Genomic DNA, 22,381 nt, shown 5'->3' on the forward strand with positions numbered 1-22,381 from the left:
TATTTTATTTTTTTACAAGGAGCAATCATCAACTTGGTGTATTCAAGCCTGAATGCTTATTCTCCGATTCTTGCATTTGATTTAAAAATATTGCTATATGACAAACATGTCCGTTTTCATTTTTTAAATAAAATCCGCTCTGAAAAGTATTCAGCTCGAACTTAAAGGGATCTCTTTTGCTATTGCCGGTCATCGTTCCAAACAATTAAATCACTCCACATGTTATGCACTGTAAACAGGAACTTGCTTAAAAATCAAGACTCAGATGAGTAAAGATTATGTTTCTCCATTTAAAGAATAAATCTCGCCTTAAACTTCTGGCCACTGAAAAGCAGCTCTGATATTTTCATAACTCATCTCTGTTACTACTTCTGGGATTTTAGAGCCTGATGTTCGTGTCTTAACTTCTCCTGTCTTCCTTTGAGAAAACGGCATGTCACTTTTACTGGGCATGTTGCTCTCGTCCTCATCGCTGACTTGTGGGAATAATGCAGCGACGGTAACAACTAGTAGAGAGTCTTTTGTTTTCCGATGTGCTTGGACTACTGCTCGTACGAATAACCCTTTTTCCTCTGTGGGAAATAAACTAACCAACCACGCCGTCTGATGACTTCCGTCCTCGTCGCAGCGCCGTCTCGTCCAGACGGCGGGTTTTCTGAAGCCTCTTGTGTGTCGCTCCGCAGGCCGACGAGCGCTACAGGAAGAACATTCAGGGTTCCCCGCAGTCGGCTCAGACCAAACCCCAGCAGCCCCCGGTGCCGCCGCGCTCCGAGTCTTCGCACGCTAACGGGAACGCCGCATCGGAGGCGCCCGCGATGCACCGGCCTGTGGAGCCGCAGGTAACGACAACGTCTCCCGCTCAGCTTAAACGGTCATAAAGGCGCAGAGATAATTGTTTGCCTGTAATGTGAACATCTGCAAAGTCCAAAGTGTTTATTTTTATTTTACTCTGTGCATATTAACATTTTGCATCGCACGTTTCCTGGATCTGATCTGCATATAATTCGGTACATTGGAACATACTCTTATATTTCGTCAGTTATCGGCAGCGTTGCCGGGGATTTTAAACCCCTCTGTGGTAATTTCAGTCTGCCTGTAATTGTTCATTCTAAAGATAAACCTTTTCTGACAAAATCTGTAATTTAAAAGCTGTTTTCAAAATTCACTAAAATACTTTCTATTAGTTTTGTAAAACATAACAGTAGTGAATGGAGGTAGCTAAAAGTCTCACTTTTTTGCACATTATCAGTCCAGTCATGACAGTCAGTCTACTCATAAGACATTTTACCTTTATGCTTTGAAAAGTTTTAAAATGCTAATGTTCACCTATTTGTGTTTCTCACTTGACAGATTTTTAGGTTTTCTGCCTGTAAAATATGACTATATTTGACCTTTGAAACCTTTTTTTTCACTCCTTTTCAGGTGATTTCAATTGTTTGCCTGTCACTGTAAAACATTTCTCAATAACATTTTGACTAACAGCGCTTTTTTTCTTCAGTATTTACTCTTTGCTGATCGGGGGTTTTAGCTAACCACGTCTTGGTTGCTTCATCTGGATCCACTGATATAAAGCTTTTCTTTTGTCTCCATTTTGAGTCCCGTTGTCATCACCTCCGTTTCAGTTTTCCCTTCAAAATGACTGCAGTGCACCGAGGAAAGTCTTTAAATCTCCAAACTAATGATTTATTCATTTGCAGACGGGGAGTTTTATGACCCAGCAGTGCCGGGAACTGTTAGCGAAGATGACGGTAGAGCGGGTTTTGTAACAATGAAAGAAGAATATTTACTGTAATTCTTTTCCCCCGATTGAATTTAAACTTGTTAAACTGATTCATTAAAAGATATATATATATATATATATATATATATATATATATATATACATGTGTTTTTCTTTTTAATGAAAAAACTCACATCAGAGTTTCATTTTATCGGAAATGTCCTGGTTGTGCTGTGAACAAGTCCTGGGAGTGGAAGGCTTCAGGGTAAAGTCATCTGTAACATTTACATCTCGGCGCTGTATTTGGCATCTCCGCTCCATGTTCTGCTTCTCGTCATCGCGCTGCTGGTATTCAACAGCATCTATAATTTACAGGCCTCCAGATTTTGCATCAGGCTGTAACGGTGTCTTCCCAGCGAGGGACTCAAGCAGCTTTGCATGAATAACTGCGGCTCATTAAAGTTGATCGGCATGAACGTGCCACACAGATTAAATAAAACGGAGAAAGCGGTGCCGTCGCCTTGTGAAATCAGGGTAATTATATAAATCACGGGCGTGTTATTAGACTTTCATTTTCAATGTAAAGCAGAGCAATCGGCTTTCTCCTCTTAGATGGTTATCAGTGGTTATCATCGCCTCTCGTTTCATTCATATAAATATTTAAGATAATTGATTGAAATAATTTTTTTTTATCTAATCTGATTAGAAAACCTTTTTAAAACTTTTTTCCTCACTTCCCCCATTTATAACGTTACTAGAAAATGGAGGCGGTAGTTTTAACTCACAATTTATGTGAGAGATGGGATTCAAACTTTGCAACAAGAGGTTGGTTTTAGAGATTTTGCTGCCCTGTGGAGTGTTTGTGTGCATGCAAAGTGTTTGTCTTTAAATGCATGTTTGCATGCCAGCCTGTGTTATTTTTTTAATAGTACAACTTCATCTTTTTTCTTTTTTCTTTTTTTTTTTTACATTAGCCGTGGAGAGAGCTCCTATACTATTAGTGTCCTTTAGCTGAAGCTTCAGCTTTATTACAGCTGCAAGCCTAATTATCTGTTTATCAAAGTGAAGCAGCGTTTCTGTCAACGTGTGTCGAGAGTCACGACAGAAATTGATTAAAAACACATTCTGGTAGCTCTGCACAGCAGTGTTGATGCAGGAGTGGCTACTGACGGCAGCAAGCAGGAGTTTGAAGACTTTTTTTTTATTCAGCTGTTTGCAAAACTGCACACATGACAATATTTCAACACTTTGTGTCATGTGCAAGAGTCTAATAATGTGGTTAAATTTTAATTTTTATAATTCCACTGTCGATCAAAGAAAGAAATGATGGCATTAGAGGAGGTTTTTTTTTGGCAATCAAATCTGAAAGTTTGAGGTAGTACTCAAGAGATAGTGGGCTGGGATTGGAGGTTCTAAACTTCAGTATTTTTCCTGGTCATCTCTCAAAACTTGTCTTGCATGTAAATCTGTTGCCAGTTTATTTTTTCTTCTCCATGTTGAAGGGGCTCTGTGAAGGTTGGGCGCTTTGTTAGTCACCGCTGTGCTAAAACATATTTATATCTTTGGGTGTTAATGTTACATAACACACGTCTGCAACAGATATTCACTCCGTTTTATAAATATAGCAGATCCCTGGGAAACATCAGTTATTCTTAATCTTCACCCGTACGTTTAGGAAGTGAGACTGCCAGTTGCATCAGCTTACTCTTTGGTTTTAAAAGGTTTCTGACGCACTGATAAGATTAACAAGAAGAAGAAGATTTGACCCCAGCTCAAAGTGTCCGATGTAGCATCCTTGTAGCCCTTCCTGGATTTAATCAGTGTGTGAGAAGGTTAACTACACTGCTTTCCTTTTTCCTCTGCATTATGTCATTTAATTATACTATCAGATTTTAATCCTCACCAGCTGCAAAGGAGTTTATGAATATAAAGTGAGGCCTGTCAGATGAAGCATTGCAGCTAATATCACAGCTCCAGTGTAATGTCTTTTATACGCTCATTTAAATATTAATTACACAACATCCTTCTTTATTATTGCTACCATTTTCATAGCGTCAGAGTGAAACCATAGCAACTGTGTTGTAAGAGGCAGAAAAGCCTTGACAGGAAGCTGAAGGTAAACAAGCGTCCCTCTCTGCTGTGCTGAGGCTGTAAATCATGAAGTAAATCATTTTAAAACTACAATTTATTTTTGGGAAATTTTAGCTAATAGATTAAACCTTGAGAAGAAGTACATAATTGTGAAATGGGAGGAAAATGATTATTTAATTTACAAATCACAATGAGTGTGCCATGCCTTTAGGTTAGCCCCTTTACTCTAGTAACCCTAAGTAAAATTCGAAGACCTCAGGCCTTCGTGCACTGAGCAAAGACGTAGCACAGTCTTTATGGACGAAAAAAGAAAAGTCCAGAATAAGTCACCGTTAGGGATCTATGTAGGGACATGGCAAACAAGGGGCAGTCAGTGACGCTATGCGTCTCAGAAATCGAACACTACCCCATTACTGTAAACACACCATCATGTGGTGGCGATGATTTTCTTCAGGAAAGACGAGAAAGCTGGTCAGAATATGGATAAGAGAGACAGATGGACCTAGGAAAGTCCAAATACCAATGTGTGCCTTGCTTTTAGATATTTTATTTTCACGATTAGGAACCATTTAGTGTGTGTCTATTAGGGTAATGATGCTTTTCCTGTGAACTATACTTGCGGTTCATGTCATAGCTCCTCGGCTACAAGATGCTCCAACCTTACAGGCCCCGTAGAATGAATGAATAAACCTTCCTTGTTTGAGTTATCTGCATGCAGACTGATCCGTGCTCCCCGCTGTGTTCTGTCTTGTCGTCTAAAAGGTTCGTTCCCATCTGGCTGCTCTCAAGAGCAGCATCAGTGTGACCTCGCCAAACTCATCTGCTTCAACCCCACCCGTCATGTCCCGGTCGCACTCCTTCACCGAGCCGCTAACACCTAGCTTTGAAAACCACCACCCGCACAAAAGCCATGAACCCCACCAACACCATCATCCTGCATCCTCCTCGTCATCACCGTCATTCTTATCATCAACGCCTGCACGCACTGAGCCACAAACCCATCCCCAGTCCAGACCAATGCCCCACGAAAAGGTCCCGTCAGAAGACGGCCCGCCGAGGGTAAGACCAGCCCCCGTGCAGCGTGGAGGAGAGTCGCTGGGGGACTTGATTGTAACTTTTATGTTTTGTTTTTTTTTTGATCCAATGAGATGGCAGTTCTGGTCTCAAACATTATTTCATCATCTTATTTATTGAAAAAAAAATTTTTTTGACTTTTTCTATGTCCTCAGTAGATGTGAGGAATTTCATTCCCCCTATTTATGTAAATATTCTTGGCGAGAGGGAGACTATATCTGAGTTAGCATTAGCTTAAAGAAAGCTAGTTTACTGACAGAGATATGTGATGTTTTTATCTTTGAGTTGCTGCCAACAGATAGATTTGAATTTGTCTAATTACAAAGTTGACATTTGAAATGGTTTCCAGTCTAAAATGCTTTTATCAGATGCTTTTATATTAGCAAACAGCTTATTAGCATTGCTAACTGGAAAAGGTTGATTTTGTCTGACTTCCCTGGACAATGTGTCCTTCTCAGATCTCTTAACTGCTTCAAATATTTCTAAATCTATCATGTTCCACGACTGACACAGGTTGACAGCTTCAAATCCTAACAGAGCAAATTTGCTGGAATATGTTCAGCCTTCTTGTTATCAGCTAAAGTCGGCTCTTAAGAATCGATGCTTTGTGACAGGCAGCTCCTTCTTTTACCTCCTGTTTTTACCAGGTCATGCTAGCTGACTAGCTAGTCATGCTATCTCACTCACTAGCACCACTAACTTCTTAGTTCAAAGTCAAAGGTGAAATAACCGAATCAACCAAAGTTTAATTTTCTTTTTAACCAGTTCGAACAGATGACATCTCTCTGTAGGAAATTCTGTCCTTTTTCAGGAGCCTCTCACGTTTGTTTTTCTTTTAACGTCGCCTTTCAATATGCTGCTGATCCTAAAGCTAGCCAAAGTGGTGTTCTCTACCTTCAGTAACAACTTTCTCTCCAAAAACTGTTGTGGTCAGCGTGGCCTGGAAGTGTTTCTTGATCCATCTCTACTTGCTAGCAGTGTCAACCATAACAATCTGTTGACTCCTAAAAACGGTTAATACCACAAGACAAGTTTGGACAGCCCGTCTCACCGCTTTCTTTCTGACTATACTTAGCTGCCTGACCACAAAGACATGGTAAAGCTGCACATACAATCTGTACATCGACGCCTACCTTGCTACGCTGTAGAAAAATGTTCCCGTTTCTCCACCAGTGACCCCAGACTGCTAAGAATAGGCAGAACACTTACTGCTCAGCCCACAAAGACCTAAATCCAGCCTGCGGAGCCAAAGTTAGTTCTTCACCCGCAGATATAAAAACCTGTCATAGACAAAATCATCGCCCTGCCATGTTCCTGTAGTTAGCAGAGTTCAGTCATTTCAGCCTTTTGGCTTTTAATATCACTCCTCAGTGTTTCTCCTCTCAGGTCAGCTTAGGTATTTTAATATCTAGCAGCAGTTCGGTGAGCTCTACTTTTGATGAGGATCAAAAACTCATCCTTGTGTTTACAAAGTTTTATTTTTCTTTTCATAATGACGTAAGCACATCAGCATCTCTCATATGTCTGCTGTTGTTTCCCACTGATCATGCTTTTGTGTGAAGTGTGAAGAACGGCTCAGATTGTGTGATGAGAACCGGTGTGTGTAGTTTACCGATGACAGATCTATATTCTTTTTTATAAACTCTGACAGTGATCAGGACTCCAGATCTTAAATTCACACGCCCGAGGATCTCCACAGACTGTGTTATGCTAATGAATGACGCGCTGATATGTAAGCCGGTCACTGTTTTTATCACGAAAGGTTCCTGTCAGGACAACGTCAAGGTCTCCGGTGTTGTCGAGGCGAGACTCGCCTCATCACCATAGCAACGCCCCGCAGAGCAGGGACGTGCCCCGAAATGCTGGCAGGTAAACACTGAGAGGTGGAGGACTGGGTTTGTTTTTGTTTTGTTTTTCAGCACTGTGGGAATGTTTTTTATTTTTTTTTAGCTTTTGTGTTGTTCTTATTCCCTCACCTTTTCTTACTCTGTAGCACTTCAGGAAAATGAAGTGGTGTGTTTTTTTTTTCCTCTTTAACATTTATTTCAAGGCGTTCTTTTTTCACATCTTTACCAGGAGTATCAGTACTTGCAAAAAATATACCCGTTAGTAGAATTAAGCAAACAAAATGAGATTTTAAAGATGTTTCCCTGTGAAACGTTTCCAGGAAATGAGTTTAGATGTTGTTCAGCAGGATTCTCTTTCTGGCAATGCAGTTAAAAAGTTCCTTTAAAAAGGATTAATTATTTATTGAAACTGAAAAAAAAAATACAAATACTAACTTTTTAATGTCAGGAATCTAAATTCCCTCCAATTAATTATTATTTTTTCTCATTATTGATCATTTCAAAGTGATTATCTGCAGATTTTATACTTTTCTGCATCAAGAAATAAAGCAATATGTCACTTAAAGAGCCTTACTTTTATGACTAATTCTTGTAATTAGAGACTTAAAGGTGCATAAAAAAAAACAGAATTATAATTTTTTTAGTTTTCAGCATCAAGCCACAGTGTCTCCCCAGCTCAAGGCTCTTCCTCTCCGTGTGGTCGTTTCACGCTGCCTCTCTTGCCTCTGCAGTTCGGCAGAACCGCGGCTCCTGTGGGAACGCGTGGAGAAACTGGTTCCCAAAACCAGCGGTAGTAGCGGCAGCGGAGGCTCCAGTTCCTCCAGCAGCTCCAGTAACTCCAGCTCTCAGTGCGACTCTGGAGAGAGGTTCAGGGCCCGCTGTGAGTTCCCACGCACCTTCAACACCAGATTCACGGCAGGCCCGAGCAGAAGCCGTAGATAATCCCGCTTTACCGAAGAAGCTACGCCAGAACCGCACAGGCACATTTTAAAGTTGTAGATACATTTATTTATTTTTTCATTCTGACATTACCGCCTCCTCCGCCCTCTTCAGCTTCCTCCAAATCGGAGGGCTCGCCCCTCCAGCGACCAGAGAATGCTGGGAAAAAGCCGGAGGAGAGGAGGGACTTGGTCAGGCCGAACAAACCAGCGGTGAGAGCAGAGCCAGAACCGTGTGGCGCTCTAGCTGCCTTAGATCTAGAACCTTGGGCTTTGTGGGTTTGCTTGAAATCTGAAGTGTGTGTGAGTAGTTTCTGGGGTTTTTGTTCCCACTCTTCCTGCTCTCCATCCTTGAGCGATCCAATCTGATGTTAGCTGTTGGACTGAGCTGCCTTGCTCCACTTCTTGTTTGACCCCTTTCCCCGCCGGACTCTCTTGGCTGCCATTTTAACCCACGCTTTCTGTAACATTGATAAAGAGATTCACTTTTTCCATCTTTGCAGCTCTTTTTATGGTTTAATCATTCAAATTAATCCACTAACCTTCCCTCCCGCAGCTCGGAGAGCATCAGCTGTACAATCATTTCTCTCCTCGCATCTGTTTGGCTTCTCATTGGCTGGTTTTACCTCTGTAACTACTTCCTCTCCAGCAGCTTTCTGTTTCCTGCTTCACTTAAAGACAATCAGTAATACAACATGCTGTCATCTCTGCTAACAACCGGCGTCAGAATGGGGCAAAACTCGCATAAGCAAAAGGAAAACATGTTGAAATGAAGAACTTTTCCACCTTCCTGATCTTGTAGGACCTGACCGCTCTGGCCAAGGAGCTGCGTGCAGTGGACGATGTTCGTCCCCAGAACAAGGTGACGGATTATTCGTCCTCCAGCGAAGACTCGGACACCACTGACGAAGATGACGACGAAGAGGTGGACCAGGAGGCAGGCGAAGAGTCGACGTCTGGCCCGGAGGACTCCAAAGCTGTGTACGTAGCTAGCAGGGCAGACGAGGTGTACATCTGCTCAGAAAGGGGTTTTTCAGCTGCCTTCTCTCCCGCAGCTCCTCCAAGCTGAGCAACGGCGAGACGGAGTCGGTGAAAACCATGATAGTCCATGACGAGGGCGAGAACGAAGCAGGAACGACTCGATGCAAAGACAGTACGCTGGTTGTCAGACAGGTACCGACCGAGAGAGGAGGGAAAGAAAAAACAAACATTTATTCACTGCATGCCTTCTGTTTTTACCATCATGCTGTTGTTGTTTTTTATTTATATCCCCGTGTTCTTTCATTTTGTTTGTATGTTGTTGATTATTTTCTGTTCCTGCATACATTGCAGTTGTGAGGACAGTAAAAGCCTAACATTTAAAGCCAATTACAGATTTTATTATTATTTCAAATGAAACTAACAGGAAATCTTGTAATAAATTCTTTATGTAATTTAGCTAACATTACCTTTTCAAGGGATGCAAACATCCCTTAAACATTTTTCACATTTCTTCATGTTACAACCACAAATTGTAGTTTTTGTTGTTTTTTTCTTAAATAATCAAATTAAAACTGTGGGATTCATTTGTATTCAGTTTCAGGTCAAAACTATGCTGTTTTAACCAGCTAGAGACTTTTTTTCTTTGCCCTTTTTTAAAAATGCAAGTCAGAAATAAGAACTTCAAGTTTTGCCACAAATTCTCAAGTGGGCTGTGGTCTGGACTTTAACTGGACTATTCTAGCATGAGCATGCTTTGATTTAAGCTACCATATTGTCTGGAGTCTCGTCAGTAGCTGTATTCATGCGTGATTTTTAATTTAATTTCTCATTAAATGGAAACACTGCAATTGTGAAATTGTCTTTTTTCGACATCAGCAGAGTGTAGACAAAGATTTACGCACATTTGTAATGGAAATGCAGCTTCTAAGGTCTGTGGTTGTAACATGACAACATGTGGAAAAGTTCAACTTACCATTTTCACGCACCGTAAATGTCAGTCGGTCGACAAAAGTCGACTGCTGTAGTTTCAAATGGTTCCAAGGATGAGCAGAGTAACTTCAGAGTCTGACCCAATAACCAGCTACTAACCAGAGTTTTTCTTTTCACCTGTAGATTAGCCGCTGTAGCTTGCCCTTCGCTCCAGCTAACACGTTCCCGTCCCCTGAGCTCCTCAGGAACACACATAGACCCACAGTTGTCTACCCCTCTTTCTACTTCCAGAGCGCAGGTGACAACAGAAAGCGCGCGGCCCCCGCGTCGGGCCAAACGCAGACCCTTAGCCTGCTCGCGGGCTTCCCTCCGAGCCCCGGCTCGGCGCCGGCGCAGGGACTCATCCTCCACACCCCCAGCCCCCCACACCAACACCACCACCACCATCACCACCACCACCATCACCCCACGCAGCACCCTGACCGCAACGGTTTTGCCGGCCGCATCCATCACCTCCCAGATCTGATCCAGCAGAGCCACCACTCCTCCCCTTCCTCCTCTGCATCCAGCTCCCCTTCTTCTTCCAGCCTTGCCAGTCCCTCCACCATGTCCCCCCAGAGCCCGCTGGAGAAGCTCGGCATTCTGGCAGAGGTACGTCACCCAGCGCCAGCAGAGCCGGACAGACAGCGGCGTAGTCCAGACATGAACGGCTTGTTGGGGCCCCTGGTGAAGATGTGTGAAGAGCCTTCAGATAAATTTGGCTTTTATTGCAGCTGCATAATCTGACAGACAAATTTAGAAAAAAACAAACTTAAATGTCAGTACATTAACTCATTTGTGGAAAAAAAAAAAAAAGATGCTATTAAGCAATAATTATTGGCACATTTATTGATACTCCTGCTGTCAAAGCCTTGTACAACCGTTGTCTTTACTGATACAACAGCACTTAGTGCACTCTTCACAATGTTGGAGCACAGAGACAGGACAAATGAACAATTTCTGTCTTGATTGCACCATATTTCTTTAATCATTATCCCGTTGAAAGACTCAGTGACAACATTTTGCGTTTTCTGGCACTTCCTGCCTGATGTAATGCACTTTTAACCGCTTTGTTGCTGAAATATGCTACACAAATAAACTTGATTTCTTTTTAAAATCTTGACTTATTTCAAAATATAGTAAGCTTTTAAAATCACAGCAGCATCACAGATCCTCCACCGTGCCTAACAAGTGGCTGTCTGTCATACATGTTATTTTATGCCAAATCCACCTGGAGTGTTTGCTGCTGAGTCTCAGTCTTAGATTTTTATTTATTTTTGTTCTAGATTATTATTATTATTATTATTATTATTATTATATTGATTGTTTTCCAATAAGTGTCACTCATCAATGCGTTTGCTAAATTTTTTGTAACAAATGTTTACATTCTTTCCCACCAAATAAGACAGAGATTAAAGTTTGGATTCTTGCTGCTGCAATAAAAGATGGATTCATTTTCACACATATTTGCCGGGAGGCCAACATGTTTGGACTTTAGATTGCAAGTAGAGCAAGAAAAACTAATTACAGCGTGTTTATCAGAACAGTGCCCTCTACTGGACACTACTGGACCACTCCTCTGGAGGAAATTTGGAAATATGATTGAAGGCTGTGTTTTTTTTTTTTTTTTTTTATTAATTCAGGTGAAAAGATCTATCATCAATAGATTATTGATTACAGTTCCTCCTGAGACAGTGTGTGTACTTTTGATGAAAAGGAACTTCTACTGTGTGTCTCATCATCTATCTTAATGTTGCCTATTTTCAGCAAGTAGCTCATAGCACACAGGCCAGTAAACAGTACAACGGCAAGTATGCGTTCAATCCACGGAAAAAATCTACATTTGTTTCCCTTTTGTGTTTTCCACTTAGTCAACCACATCTGTATGGTTTTCTTTCTTCTTTTTTTTTTAACCTTTTATTGTGTTATTTTTGTACCCCTGGATTGCATTGCCCATTATGTTTGCATGAAACATACAGAAACACGTGTCATGTCAGCTAGTCTTCATGAATGCACTGTTACTGTTGGTCCTTAAAAAACTTCAACCATCCATGATTAATCAGTGATTGATCGTCATTGATACCTCCTCCTTTTCCCCGAATAGAGCCAGTCAAGTAACAACATGCAGAAACACAAGTCCTCTTCATCTTTCACGCCGTTCATTGACCCTCGCCTCCTCCAAGTGTCTCCATCGACTGGCAGTGCCCTCAACAACGTCGGTAGGTGTCCGGATCATTTTCACGTGGCATGCTGATTAAAAACTGATTTAAATAAACCAGTTTCCTCTATCGCTTAGTGATCACTTCAGGAGGTAATTATTTAAACACAAAATCTTACCAAGTACTTTTGGTTGACTTCCTAGTGCAAATAAGACAAAACAAACTCAGATGTAACTTTTCAGGAGGATATAGAGGCTTGTTTTAAGTAAATAATTCCTTAATATTGACAAAAAGTCCTAGTTCCATCGGCAGATATAACAAGATATTTTTCCCATGTTACAAGTGAAATAATCTGCCGATGGAACTAGGACTTTTTGTCAATATTAAGGAATTATTTACTTAAAACAAGCCTCTATATCTAGCTATAAAGTTTCTTTTAAGTTAATTTGTCTGATTTCAAGTGTACCAAGATATTTGCACTAGAAAGTAGACCAAAAATACTTGGTAAGATTTTGTGACCATGGATACGGTCTCCTACAGACTGACACAACCCACCTCTGTTTAACAGGGTGTCTGCACAACTTTAAAAAGTCTTATTCTCATGTCTAAGATAAGGCCTTAAAATGTCTTAAATTCATTTAAGGTGGCCTTAAATGCATTAACTACAAATTTAAAATTTTGTCATCCCAGGAGTACTTAAGGATTTTTTTCTCTGCGGGACTTTTCTGTCAGACAAAAGTTTGAGTTGCATGGAAACATCTTCATTGTGTTTTTTGACTAAAGGCGGTTGAGGCTAACCAGTAACTAGCTGCTAAAATGCCCTTGCTAGTTAGCTGGCTAGCTCTTTTACTTCTGTCATGGCCAGACGGTGTTCATTTTTACTCACTTCTGTTGCCGTATGAGGCTAGGAGCAAAAAAAAAAAAAAATAATAATAATGCTTGGTACTATGGAGGAGAAACATAAAGCCGGATTAACAGTTTTTATTATGCTTGATAGTAAGGCAGAAAGTTCCCCCAACAATCTCTGGATATTTATAGTTTTTTGTCTTAAATTTCATTCAAGGTGGCATTAAAAAGGTCTTTAAACATGCTGAAACCTGCAGATACCAGGTTTTAAAACATTATATGCTAATATGAACATTTATTAAGAGTTCTGCTGGGGAAACCTTTATTTTGCTCTGCTATTGTATCCAAAGAGAAACGTGCCTTATAAAATAAACTTAAAGCAATATGTACACATACACTGCACGCTACTTCAAAAAATGTGTTTTTGTTTTCCATAATAATGTTCAGTAAGATGCTACATAACTAAGAGAGAACTGATGAGCGTCGGGGAAGAATTTGATCTCGTTATGATCCCTGAGGTCCGTCCCTCTGCTTTAGTTTTATCTGAGGTCAAACAGAGAGTTTCCTCTGTTCTTTGATCAAACAGATCCTCCTTAATTTAGTTTCTGACCAGTCAGCCTCTCCTGAGTTACTCGCTCCATCCAGTTGCACGTATGATGTCCGGTTGGGAACCAAAATCAGAACCAGACGCTTTGAGCTCTGGAGGTTGGAAGCTGAGCTTGTGAAGCCTTTCCAGAAAAAATCCGTACAGACTTGCCTTGGTAATTTGGACTCATAGAGTTTAAAATCCAGTTTACAAACAAAACACTCTTATCGCAGCGGCCCTCATGTTTCCTTCGCCATTATGCTGCTGTAATCAAGGCCAACTGTTATGGACCGGTATGCCGAGTCCCTGCCTCCTCTAATGCGCCTGGTGACCCGCCAGTGATCTCTAAACATTTCTAGAAAGCAGCGGTGGAACAGATGAGAGCCGCTCACTCCCAATGGTTGATCTCGTCTGTAACCACTGAAAACATTTTCTATATCGAACTGATGATCCTCTGATCATATCAGTTTTCCAGATGCTGTTTTAAGAAAACATTTTCTGCCGTTAGTTCACCATATAGCGAGGGCGTCCATTTGTGAACATTTGCGACCCTAAAATGATTTTGTGCAATCCTTAACCACAAAGAGAAATGCACAAACTAGGTTTTCCAGCTCAAGGTCGGAGTTTTAAAAGAGAAATAATCTTGCAAAGTATGTCAGTGCCTTTCTGTTGACTAGATGATCTTCATCTTTGTCATGGCTCATTTCTTATTTTAACCCTTGCAATTAATTCATTTGCAATTTCCCTTTGAAGATTTCTGTCGCGATAAAAGTCTTAAGTTGCGTTCACAGTGGTCTTTAAAAGTCTTTAATTTGAGTTGGTGAAAATCTGCTGAGAATGCACACAGAAAACAGAAAACAACTGGTGTTCTTGAGATTTATGTTTCAGATGTACATCGATTTGCAGCAGCCTTTTCTACAGAAATCAGACTTCTTTGTTTTATTAGAAAAATTGGTTTTGTGTACAATTGTCCAGGTGAAAAGGAAAAAATAAAAATACTTTATTTTAAACAAAAATAGCAAAAAAAAATTTAAAAGATCAACATTTTGTGGTCCTCAATTACTTTCCACTTGAAGAAAACGCTTTTCTAAGCGATCCTCACCCCGTCTGGTAAACTCCTTCACCGTCCCACCTGAGCCCTTCCCTTTGACCTTTTAGGCTACGCGAACGACGCCCGGCTGGCGGAGGCGCTGAGGGCCGACCCGTCCCGGAAAGGCTCCGTGGTCAACGTCAACCCGGTCAACACCCGCCCTCAGAGCGACACGCCGGAGATCCGCAAGTACAAGAAGAGGTTCAACTCCGAGATCCTGTGTGCCGCACTTTGGGGTAAAGGTCGTCTGTTTCGGATGGGGGTGATGAGTTTCCTGTTAGTTCTGCAGAAGAGAGGAAACAGAGGGAGTTGTGAGGGAAAAATGCAGAGATCATGTTTACATCTTCACCACAGGGGGTCAGCAATGCCCTGATGGGAAGAGCTGCTGTGTTTCCCACATGGACAGTCCAGTAATCACTGCTGCTGCATGACAATGTGTTGCTTGGAAACAATTCACTGTCATTAAAGATAAAAAAAACAATAACTTTCCACCCTAACAGTAAGGTCATTTTGGATTATTTCGAATTTTGGAAGAATAAAATAACAAAAATGTTCTGTACTTTGCAAGAATATCCATATGCCTTGAACTTTTATTAATTTGGTCCCATTACCAACAAACTTAAATGTATTTTATTAAGATTTGGAAGAAAAATAATGTATGTTATTCAGATCTAATTATAAAAACATTCTAAAAGGTGTCTTGTCCATTTTAGACAACTAATAGTTATACATGTCACCCATCTGACAGGTGAGAAGAAATAAAGTCATTGGTGACGCAGTAAAAATGTGAAAGGCGCGTAACCTTTTTGCCCACATCTACCTCTGCACACCACCCTGGACACACCGCTGTGGCTGTGAAACATGGTGGTGGCAGCATCATGCTGTGTGGATGCTTTATCTCACCTGATCGTAATCCAATTCAGAATTTATACCAAGACCAAAATACTGATTTATTTTCCTAAAACCCGGCCGGTAGAGATGTATCACTAAAGTGAATAGATGCAATCCATGCATTTCAGATTTTATTTAAAATAAAAAGACGATGTGGAAAAGTCGCCTTTAAGTTGAATAAAGAATAGCAGATTTTTTGCTCAGAAGCAGATTGTTTTGTATTGCGTCCCTGCAGCGAAGCCTGCAAATTCACAAAACCCGCATTAAAGATTGGAACAACGCCACAGACGACATGCTGTGATTCAATTTGGGATTACCAGGTGGGATGTTCTCCTTGATATGCATTTCTGTCTGTGTGCTCAAGGCGTGAACTTGTTGGTGGGAACAGAGAGCGGCCTGATGCTGCTGGATCGCAGCGGTCAGGGGAAGGTTTACCCTCTGATCAACCGGCGGCGCTTCCAGCAGATGGACGTCCTTGAGGGACTCAACGTCCTCGTCACTATATCAGGTGAGCATCCTTCACAGAAGGTACAAAAAAACGCAAAGGTTTTGCATTTTAGGCGGCAAAGTCTTTGCAGGTACAGAGTGTCCATGCATACTTAAGAAGTGTGTAAAATTAAAGCCTTAAAAATGTCTCATATTCGTTTTAAAAAGGAAGTTGCTCTGTAATATCGTAAGACAAAATTTAAGACTATTCAATATCATGTATTCAGTTTTTTTTTATTTCTGTTTCTCCTGGGTCTTTTCTGGCAGGTGAAAGTTTGTGTCACTCAGACTCCTTCATTGCCTTGAGATGGTTGAGGCTACTGTCAAATAGCTGCTAGTTTTCCCCTTGCTAGCTAGCAGGCTAGCTTTTTTGAGTCTATTTGTCAGTGCAAATTTATGTGCAGTTGACTGAATGAACTTTGTACATTTCTGTAATAGTAGGTCTTCAATTCCATTCTTAGAGGTTCTTAAAAGTCTTAAATTTGCGTAGGTGAAACTTGCAGAAAGCCTGAGTTGCTAATATACCCTTGCTAGATAGCTAGCTAGTTGGCTTGTTTGTGTCTGTCATTTGTCAGTGCAAATTTATCGGCAGTGCACTGGATGAACTTTATACATTTCTGTCGAGATACAGGTCTTCCATCCAATTCAGAGGGGTTTTAAGAATCTTAAATTTGAGTATGTGAAACTCGCAGGAACCCTGGGTTAAGTTGAAGACCAGGACAATGACACAGACTGATGCTTGGAAACTGAAAATACCGAGAAGCTATAATTGACTTTGAGACATAAAACTAGTTTCACTTCCTTTTCTGTCTCCTTTTGTCCAGTCTGCTTCCCTCTTTGAACTATTGTCACACACCTTAACACACAATCCTGCAAGTGCAAGCAAAACGTGCAGCATTCTGTACTCCTTCATGACAAAAGCGTTCGCAAATGAAACAGACGCCTGCAAGTTTCGGACCAATTAAAGCCCAATTTTCTCAGACTGAAAGTGCATCCGCATTCCCACTTCTCCTCTTTGTGCAAGCTACTACTTGTGCATCCCTACTTCTCCTCTTTCTCAATAGCCCACACGCGGTGTCACAACATACATTTTGAGCTCAGCGGATGTTGCGTGAGGAGCACGTTGTGTGCGTATACGCTTTGTGATTCTGACATACAGCCGAGCTTTTCCATGATGGAAGGAAACGACACACACGTCCATGTTCTTCTGTGAAACTCGTTTGCATTTCCGACATGTAAAAATAATCTACACGTCATGGACGCCTCTCAGCTCGTCGGGACGTATGAAAGAACTTCTGCGAGTTAGACCACATCCTGACAGACTGATGTAAGAAGATTGCCAGGAGACAACGTAAATAAAGGCCATACAATTTAAGTGAACATGATTTAATGCAACTCGGATGTTTCTGATCACGAAAATCAGATATTCTGTAATTCTGCAACGTCACCAGAACATTCTTAAAGTAAAAGAGAGGCATATGACGTCTTTAGAGAGTCCAAAAGACACAGCGAAACAGAGAAGCTATGTACATTTCACATATTTTTATGCATTTTGCATCCATTTTGATTTCTCTTTTCAGTTAGTCATTTAGATATAATGTCATACCAGGAAGTCACACAATAAAATGCTTTGACCATCCAACCTGCAAGCCAGGAAATGCCTCGTGTCATCAACTTTCTCTGAGTTTCAGCTCCATGGTGATGAAGATCCTAACAACTTCTGTGAACTGCTAAAGTTGCCAAATAAATTTTTGGAAAGCAGAATTTTAATGCATGACAATGGAATTCACAGCCTAGCAAATATTGCATCAGACTTGTCCTTTGCGGTTTCAGTTTTGCATATATTCACTTTGTGATGACAAATGTGATTCACTATGTTTTGCAGCTGTGATGGCAATAAAGTTTTGCAACTGTTTGTGCTTCTTTTGAACAATGTTTGCTACCCTAAACAATCTCATCCAAGGATATAAAACTGGCAAACTGCCTGAATACCCACTGCATCTGTGGCTTTATTCCCATTGACCATATAACTGTGCAGTTTGATGTTTCGAGAATAAATTTGCTTAATGGAAACGAGCCAATTTTCTTTAAAAACTCATTTTTGAACAGGATGAGGTGGCTGTTTGGGTGAATCAGAATTAGTGTATTTTGCTGAACTGCAATGAAAATGCTTGGTTTTGTTTTGTTTGGTTTTTTTTGCATCCCACGAGTCACACACCGTTAAAATCCCATGGAAATTGAAGCAATTAAAAGCTTAATTATCTTGATTAAGTTTGTAATTGAAGCAACCTTTGTCTGATTTTTAGCTAACGTGAAAACACAAAGTGTTGTCTGTGGATATGTTTACACTGTTGATATGTTTTATGTACAGAAAGAAATATTTCTTAGACTCTGACATTTTACGGAATTGAATGATCAGGGGGGAAACAGTTGATTTTATCCACACAGTCTTTGATCGGTTTGTCTCAACCAATTTCTTTGCTGTACTGATTTTACACACATTGATACTCATGTAAATGCTACCTTAAATTACAAATCTTTTCCTCCATTCTTGCACCATGCCAGGTAAAAAGAACAAGCTCCGGGTCTACTACCTATCCTGGCTGAGGAACAAGATCCTTCACAACGACCCTGAGGTGGAGAAGAAACAGGGCTGGACCACCGTGGGGGATCTGGAGGGCTGTGTCCACTACAAAGTTGGTACGTAAGATTATACAAGGAATGTTAGGAGTTTCATCTCTAGGAGGAGTGTCCATAAATCTTATCTTCTAAACAGGGATTATATGGTTTTCCCTCTGTGGCTTAGTTTCAGCCAAAGCTCATTTCAGATGCTTCACAGGTTGCATTAAGTTCACTGTTTTAGTCTTTTAAGGCACACACACTCACTCAGTCCTTGGTTAAAGCTCGTGATGCACACGACTTGGTTAAGATTCCTAAACTGTGCGACTTGCCGCCGTGTCACCAACACATTTTTCCAGATATACACAGTGATCTAAGACACTGACAAAATATTAGTAACGTTTCATCCTCACTCCTACCTTATGAAATACTGTCTCATTATCTGACGTTGATCTGACCACCAGTGGATTCAAATGGGAGACTCCAGCTTTATAAACTCACCCTATGATACAGAGCGGGTTTGTGTGTCCGAGACAGGCATGTCACGGATAAATAACAGGAGGAAAAACCTCGATTAGGAAATTTTATTTCAGTGGCAACCGAGAGGGCATGCAGCCACTAAGTCCTGTCTAAAACGCAGAATGTCCTTGGTGATTTTAGTGCCACTGAGCACTTCCTGTTGGAAACTCCACTCTCTCTACTGGAGCTGTCGACAAATATGTTTCCCATCAAAGATCTCGAGTTGATGTCAGTTTATACATTTCTTGAATTAACACATGTGGAAAGAAGGGGACTATTTATTGGATATTTCACAACACGCAAATTATTTTTCATTTCTCCTACATAGTTTACTAAAGATTTGATGGTCAGATCAAAAATGATGATTGTTAGCTTCAATATGTTGTGTTGTTGAATTGCTAAAAGGTAGAAATCTTTCATTTGCAAAAAAATATATATTCAGCAGACACCTTTGTTTTGGATGCAGTCTACAAAACTCAAACACGTCTGGTCTTACGAATGCTGTGTTTCTCCTGCTCTGGATGGAGTGTAAACTTTCCCATAAACACTTTTATTAAATCTCATTGCACAGGCTGCATCAGTGCATTTGCTCAGAGATTTGGCAGGAGCAGATTTACTTTTGCGTCAAGAGCTAGGAAGACATGCAAACTAGGTTTGCACACATCTTACAAAACAAATACTGTCGAGAATTTGCTGCTTAGCACTTAAGAGCATGAGCTAACTTTGAAAACCTTCAATTAGCTTCAAAATGTTGAGTACTAAAGCACTATTTTACTAGACAGTTTTGTAAACTTTCAGTTGATTGCATTCAAGAAAAAAAAGGAACAATGCATTAAAAATGGTGACCTGTAAGTCTGTTAGTTTTACAAGATTATGAATCTTCTGAGGAGGTAAGCTTTATCCAACCAACATGACTGGACCAATTAATTCTCCTTTTCTCTCTTTGCGTCATGCTGATGGTTCATTTAAATATTTATTTTTACAGTAAAATACGAGAGGATCAAGTTCTTGGTTCTGGCTCTGAAGAACTCGGTGGAGGTCTACGCCTGGGCACCCAAACCCTACCACAAGTTCATGGCCTTCAAGGTACAGAAATGACTGGGATAGCTATAGCTAACAGCTGAGCCGCTAGCTTGTTTGTCTGAACTCAGTTTACTGTCTTCAACAGTCTTTCGGTGACCTGGTGCACAAGCCCCTGCTGGTCGACCTCACTGTGGAGGAAGGGCAAAGGTTAAAGGTCATCTACGGCTCCTGTTCAGGCTTCCACGCCGTCGACGTCGACTCCGGTGCGGTCTATGACATCTACCTGCCAACCCACGTAAGAAACTTCCCGACATGGTGAACGGCATAGCCACCATGCTGTAGAGCAGCTGTTTCTCACTTCTTTGCTTAATGCTGGATGATGAAGTTGCCAAGACCGGTGGTCAAACGCACATCTTCTGATTTCTGCGCCTTCAGATCCAGAACAACATACAGTCTCACGCCATCATCATCCTCCCCAACACCGACGGCATCGAGCTGCTGGTGTGCTACGAGGACGAGGGGGTTTACGTCAACACCTACGGGCGCATCACCAAGGACGTGGTGCTGCAGTGGGGGGAGATGCCCACCTCCGTGGGTGAGTCGCTGCGGCAATGACTCCACAACAGTGGTGGGCACACCTCCGCTTAGGCGCTAACAACTGAGCTAGCTTCTCATTCAGCGCTTTAACATTTAGTTTCCCCTGAATTAACTTCTCAAAGCACTAATTTATTTGGCTGTTTTGTAAAATTTCAGTTGAATAAAGTTTGACGTCTGTGTTGAAGTCTTGGTTATCGACTGATGAGAATGCTTCAAGTAGCTAGACGTTTGAATTTATACTCTTATTTTGAAGTGGATGAAGACTGACCCTCTACCCATGACGTGGTGCAATAAATGATGTTTATTATTATTGTTTTGTACCCAGAATACGTCACTCTATTCACTCACACGTAGAACTACAGTCTGTCCTTGAGTAAACAGTTTAAAAGTCTACTGATGTCCTTGTGCTTTCTGACCAAACCCCTGTTGTGGTCAGTTTGGCAAAACCAGCAACAGAGTTAGCAAATCTCAACAACTATTAAACTATATTAAGCTATAAAAGTATGACTTACTGACGCATAACCATACTAAATTTGAACCTGCAACGTGTGTTGTAACACATGTTGTGTCATTGACACATGGTTGTATTTAGCACCTTAGCATTAGCTTCTGCTAAGTACCATGTTTGTATAACTCTTTATCGCTGGCAGAACTAATGTTTACTAATGCTTCAGGGTTAGCGCAGCTAACTTTTTTTAGTTAGCATTGCCCACTACTGCTACACAGCAAACAAGCATGTATGTACATTTATCTGCACCCTTCTACATTTTTATCTACTAAGTATGTGTTCACTTTAACCCTATACTTCTAGTAACTTTAGTGTATTAACTTGTAAATCTCTCCTCAGCCTACATTCGCTCCAACCAGATCATGGGCTGGGGCGAGAAGGCCATAGAGATCCGCTCAGTGGAAACTGGTCACCTTGATGGAGTCTTTATGCATAAGAGAGCCCAGAGACTCAAGTTCCTCTGTGAAAGAAACGATAAGGTGAGAACGAATGATGGAAAAAAAGCAAAAACTTCATATGCTACAAAACCTTTTGTTTTGTTACAACCACAAACTTGAACACACCATGTTGAGATTTTATGTGATAAACTGAAACAAAGTTGAAGTTGATTGGAAATTTGAAAGAAAATGCTTCACTCATGTTTTACAAATACAGATTGTAAAGCTCATTGCTAAGCCTCCATTTGCAAAATATATCAAGCTCAGTCACAGTAGGCGATAGATTGTCCCAGTAATTACTGCAATATCATTTTAAAGTAATATATGGCATAATAATTCAAGATTGCCCTCTAAAAGACAAAAAAACTTTAATTTTGCACATGCTTAACACTGGAATTGGAAGATAATTCAATCCAAAATAAAACACAGTAATCAAAAACAATAAAAACACATACAGCCAAAACCATGAATAAAAGTCTCTGTAAACAAAATTGCCCTTCAAACAATATTAATCATCAGAATGGAAATGATCAAGCTCATTTTAATTTAATTGCCTAAATCAGACTGGGATTAAATTACACACGAGTGAATTTTATTTAGGAGGCATCAGAGTAAAAGACATTCAAAAGCATGAATTATCTGCCCTCTATTTCACAATTATGCACTACTTTGTGTTGATCTATCAAATAAAATCCCAATTTAGTACATTTGAAATTTGTGGTTGTGAAGTGACCAAATGTAAGAAAGTTAATGAGGTTTGAATGGGGGGTGCGAATAGGTCCAACTCCACATTACACCACATTTCCTTGCTCTGGCTGCATGGCTGTGCTGACATGACTGCAGGACATTCCAGAGTTGCACCGAAATTTGTTCAATGGAACTTTCTGCTGCTGAAATTGGCTCCATATTTCAACCTGCTGTATAAAAATCATAAATCAAGAAGTCACACACAAATACTAATATTGAATCCATTCTGCGGAGGATCACACGTGCAAGCTGT

The 22,381-nt window shown here is 40.7% G+C and overlaps 1 protein-coding gene across 6 annotated transcripts in view; it reads left to right on the forward strand.

The window, feature by feature from the left end:
- LOC106926661 (mitogen-activated protein kinase kinase kinase kinase 4-like) overlaps window positions 1-22,381 on the forward strand; it is a 92,743-nt gene that overhangs the window by 66,198 nt on the left and 4,164 nt on the right. For 3 of the 6 annotated variants that reach the window (XM_015001718.2, XM_088010973.1, XM_015001720.2), the window contains 16 exons: window positions 684-839; window positions 4,574-4,870; window positions 6,648-6,754; window positions 7,464-7,612; window positions 7,786-7,883; window positions 8,473-8,651; window positions 8,726-8,843; window positions 9,873-10,232; window positions 11,725-11,839; window positions 14,370-14,537; window positions 15,557-15,700; window positions 18,244-18,378; window positions 19,802-19,902; window positions 19,985-20,134; window positions 20,275-20,434; window positions 21,284-21,423. In XM_015001718.2, the coding sequence (XP_014857204.2) occupies window positions 684-839; window positions 4,574-4,870; window positions 6,648-6,754; window positions 7,464-7,612; window positions 7,786-7,883; window positions 8,473-8,651; window positions 8,726-8,843; window positions 9,873-10,232; window positions 11,725-11,839; window positions 14,370-14,537; window positions 15,557-15,700; window positions 18,244-18,378; window positions 19,802-19,902; window positions 19,985-20,134; window positions 20,275-20,434; window positions 21,284-21,423 (2,577 nt within the window). The remainder of the gene's footprint in view (window positions 1-683; window positions 840-4,573; window positions 4,871-6,647; window positions 6,755-7,463; window positions 7,613-7,785; window positions 7,884-8,472; window positions 8,652-8,725; window positions 8,844-9,872; window positions 10,233-11,724; window positions 11,840-14,369; window positions 14,538-15,556; window positions 15,701-18,243; window positions 18,379-19,801; window positions 19,903-19,984; window positions 20,135-20,274; window positions 20,435-21,283; window positions 21,424-22,381) is intronic. The other 3 variants (XM_015001721.2, XM_015001719.2, XM_015001722.2) reach the window with 3 other exon arrangements.

The sequence above is a fragment of the Poecilia mexicana genome, unplaced genomic scaffold, assembly GCF_051168715.1.
Source record: "Poecilia mexicana isolate PSO_F unplaced genomic scaffold, ASM5116871v1 scaffold_2, whole genome shotgun sequence".
In the NCBI taxonomy this organism is placed as follows: Eukaryota; Metazoa; Chordata; class Actinopteri; order Cyprinodontiformes; family Poeciliidae; genus Poecilia; species Poecilia mexicana.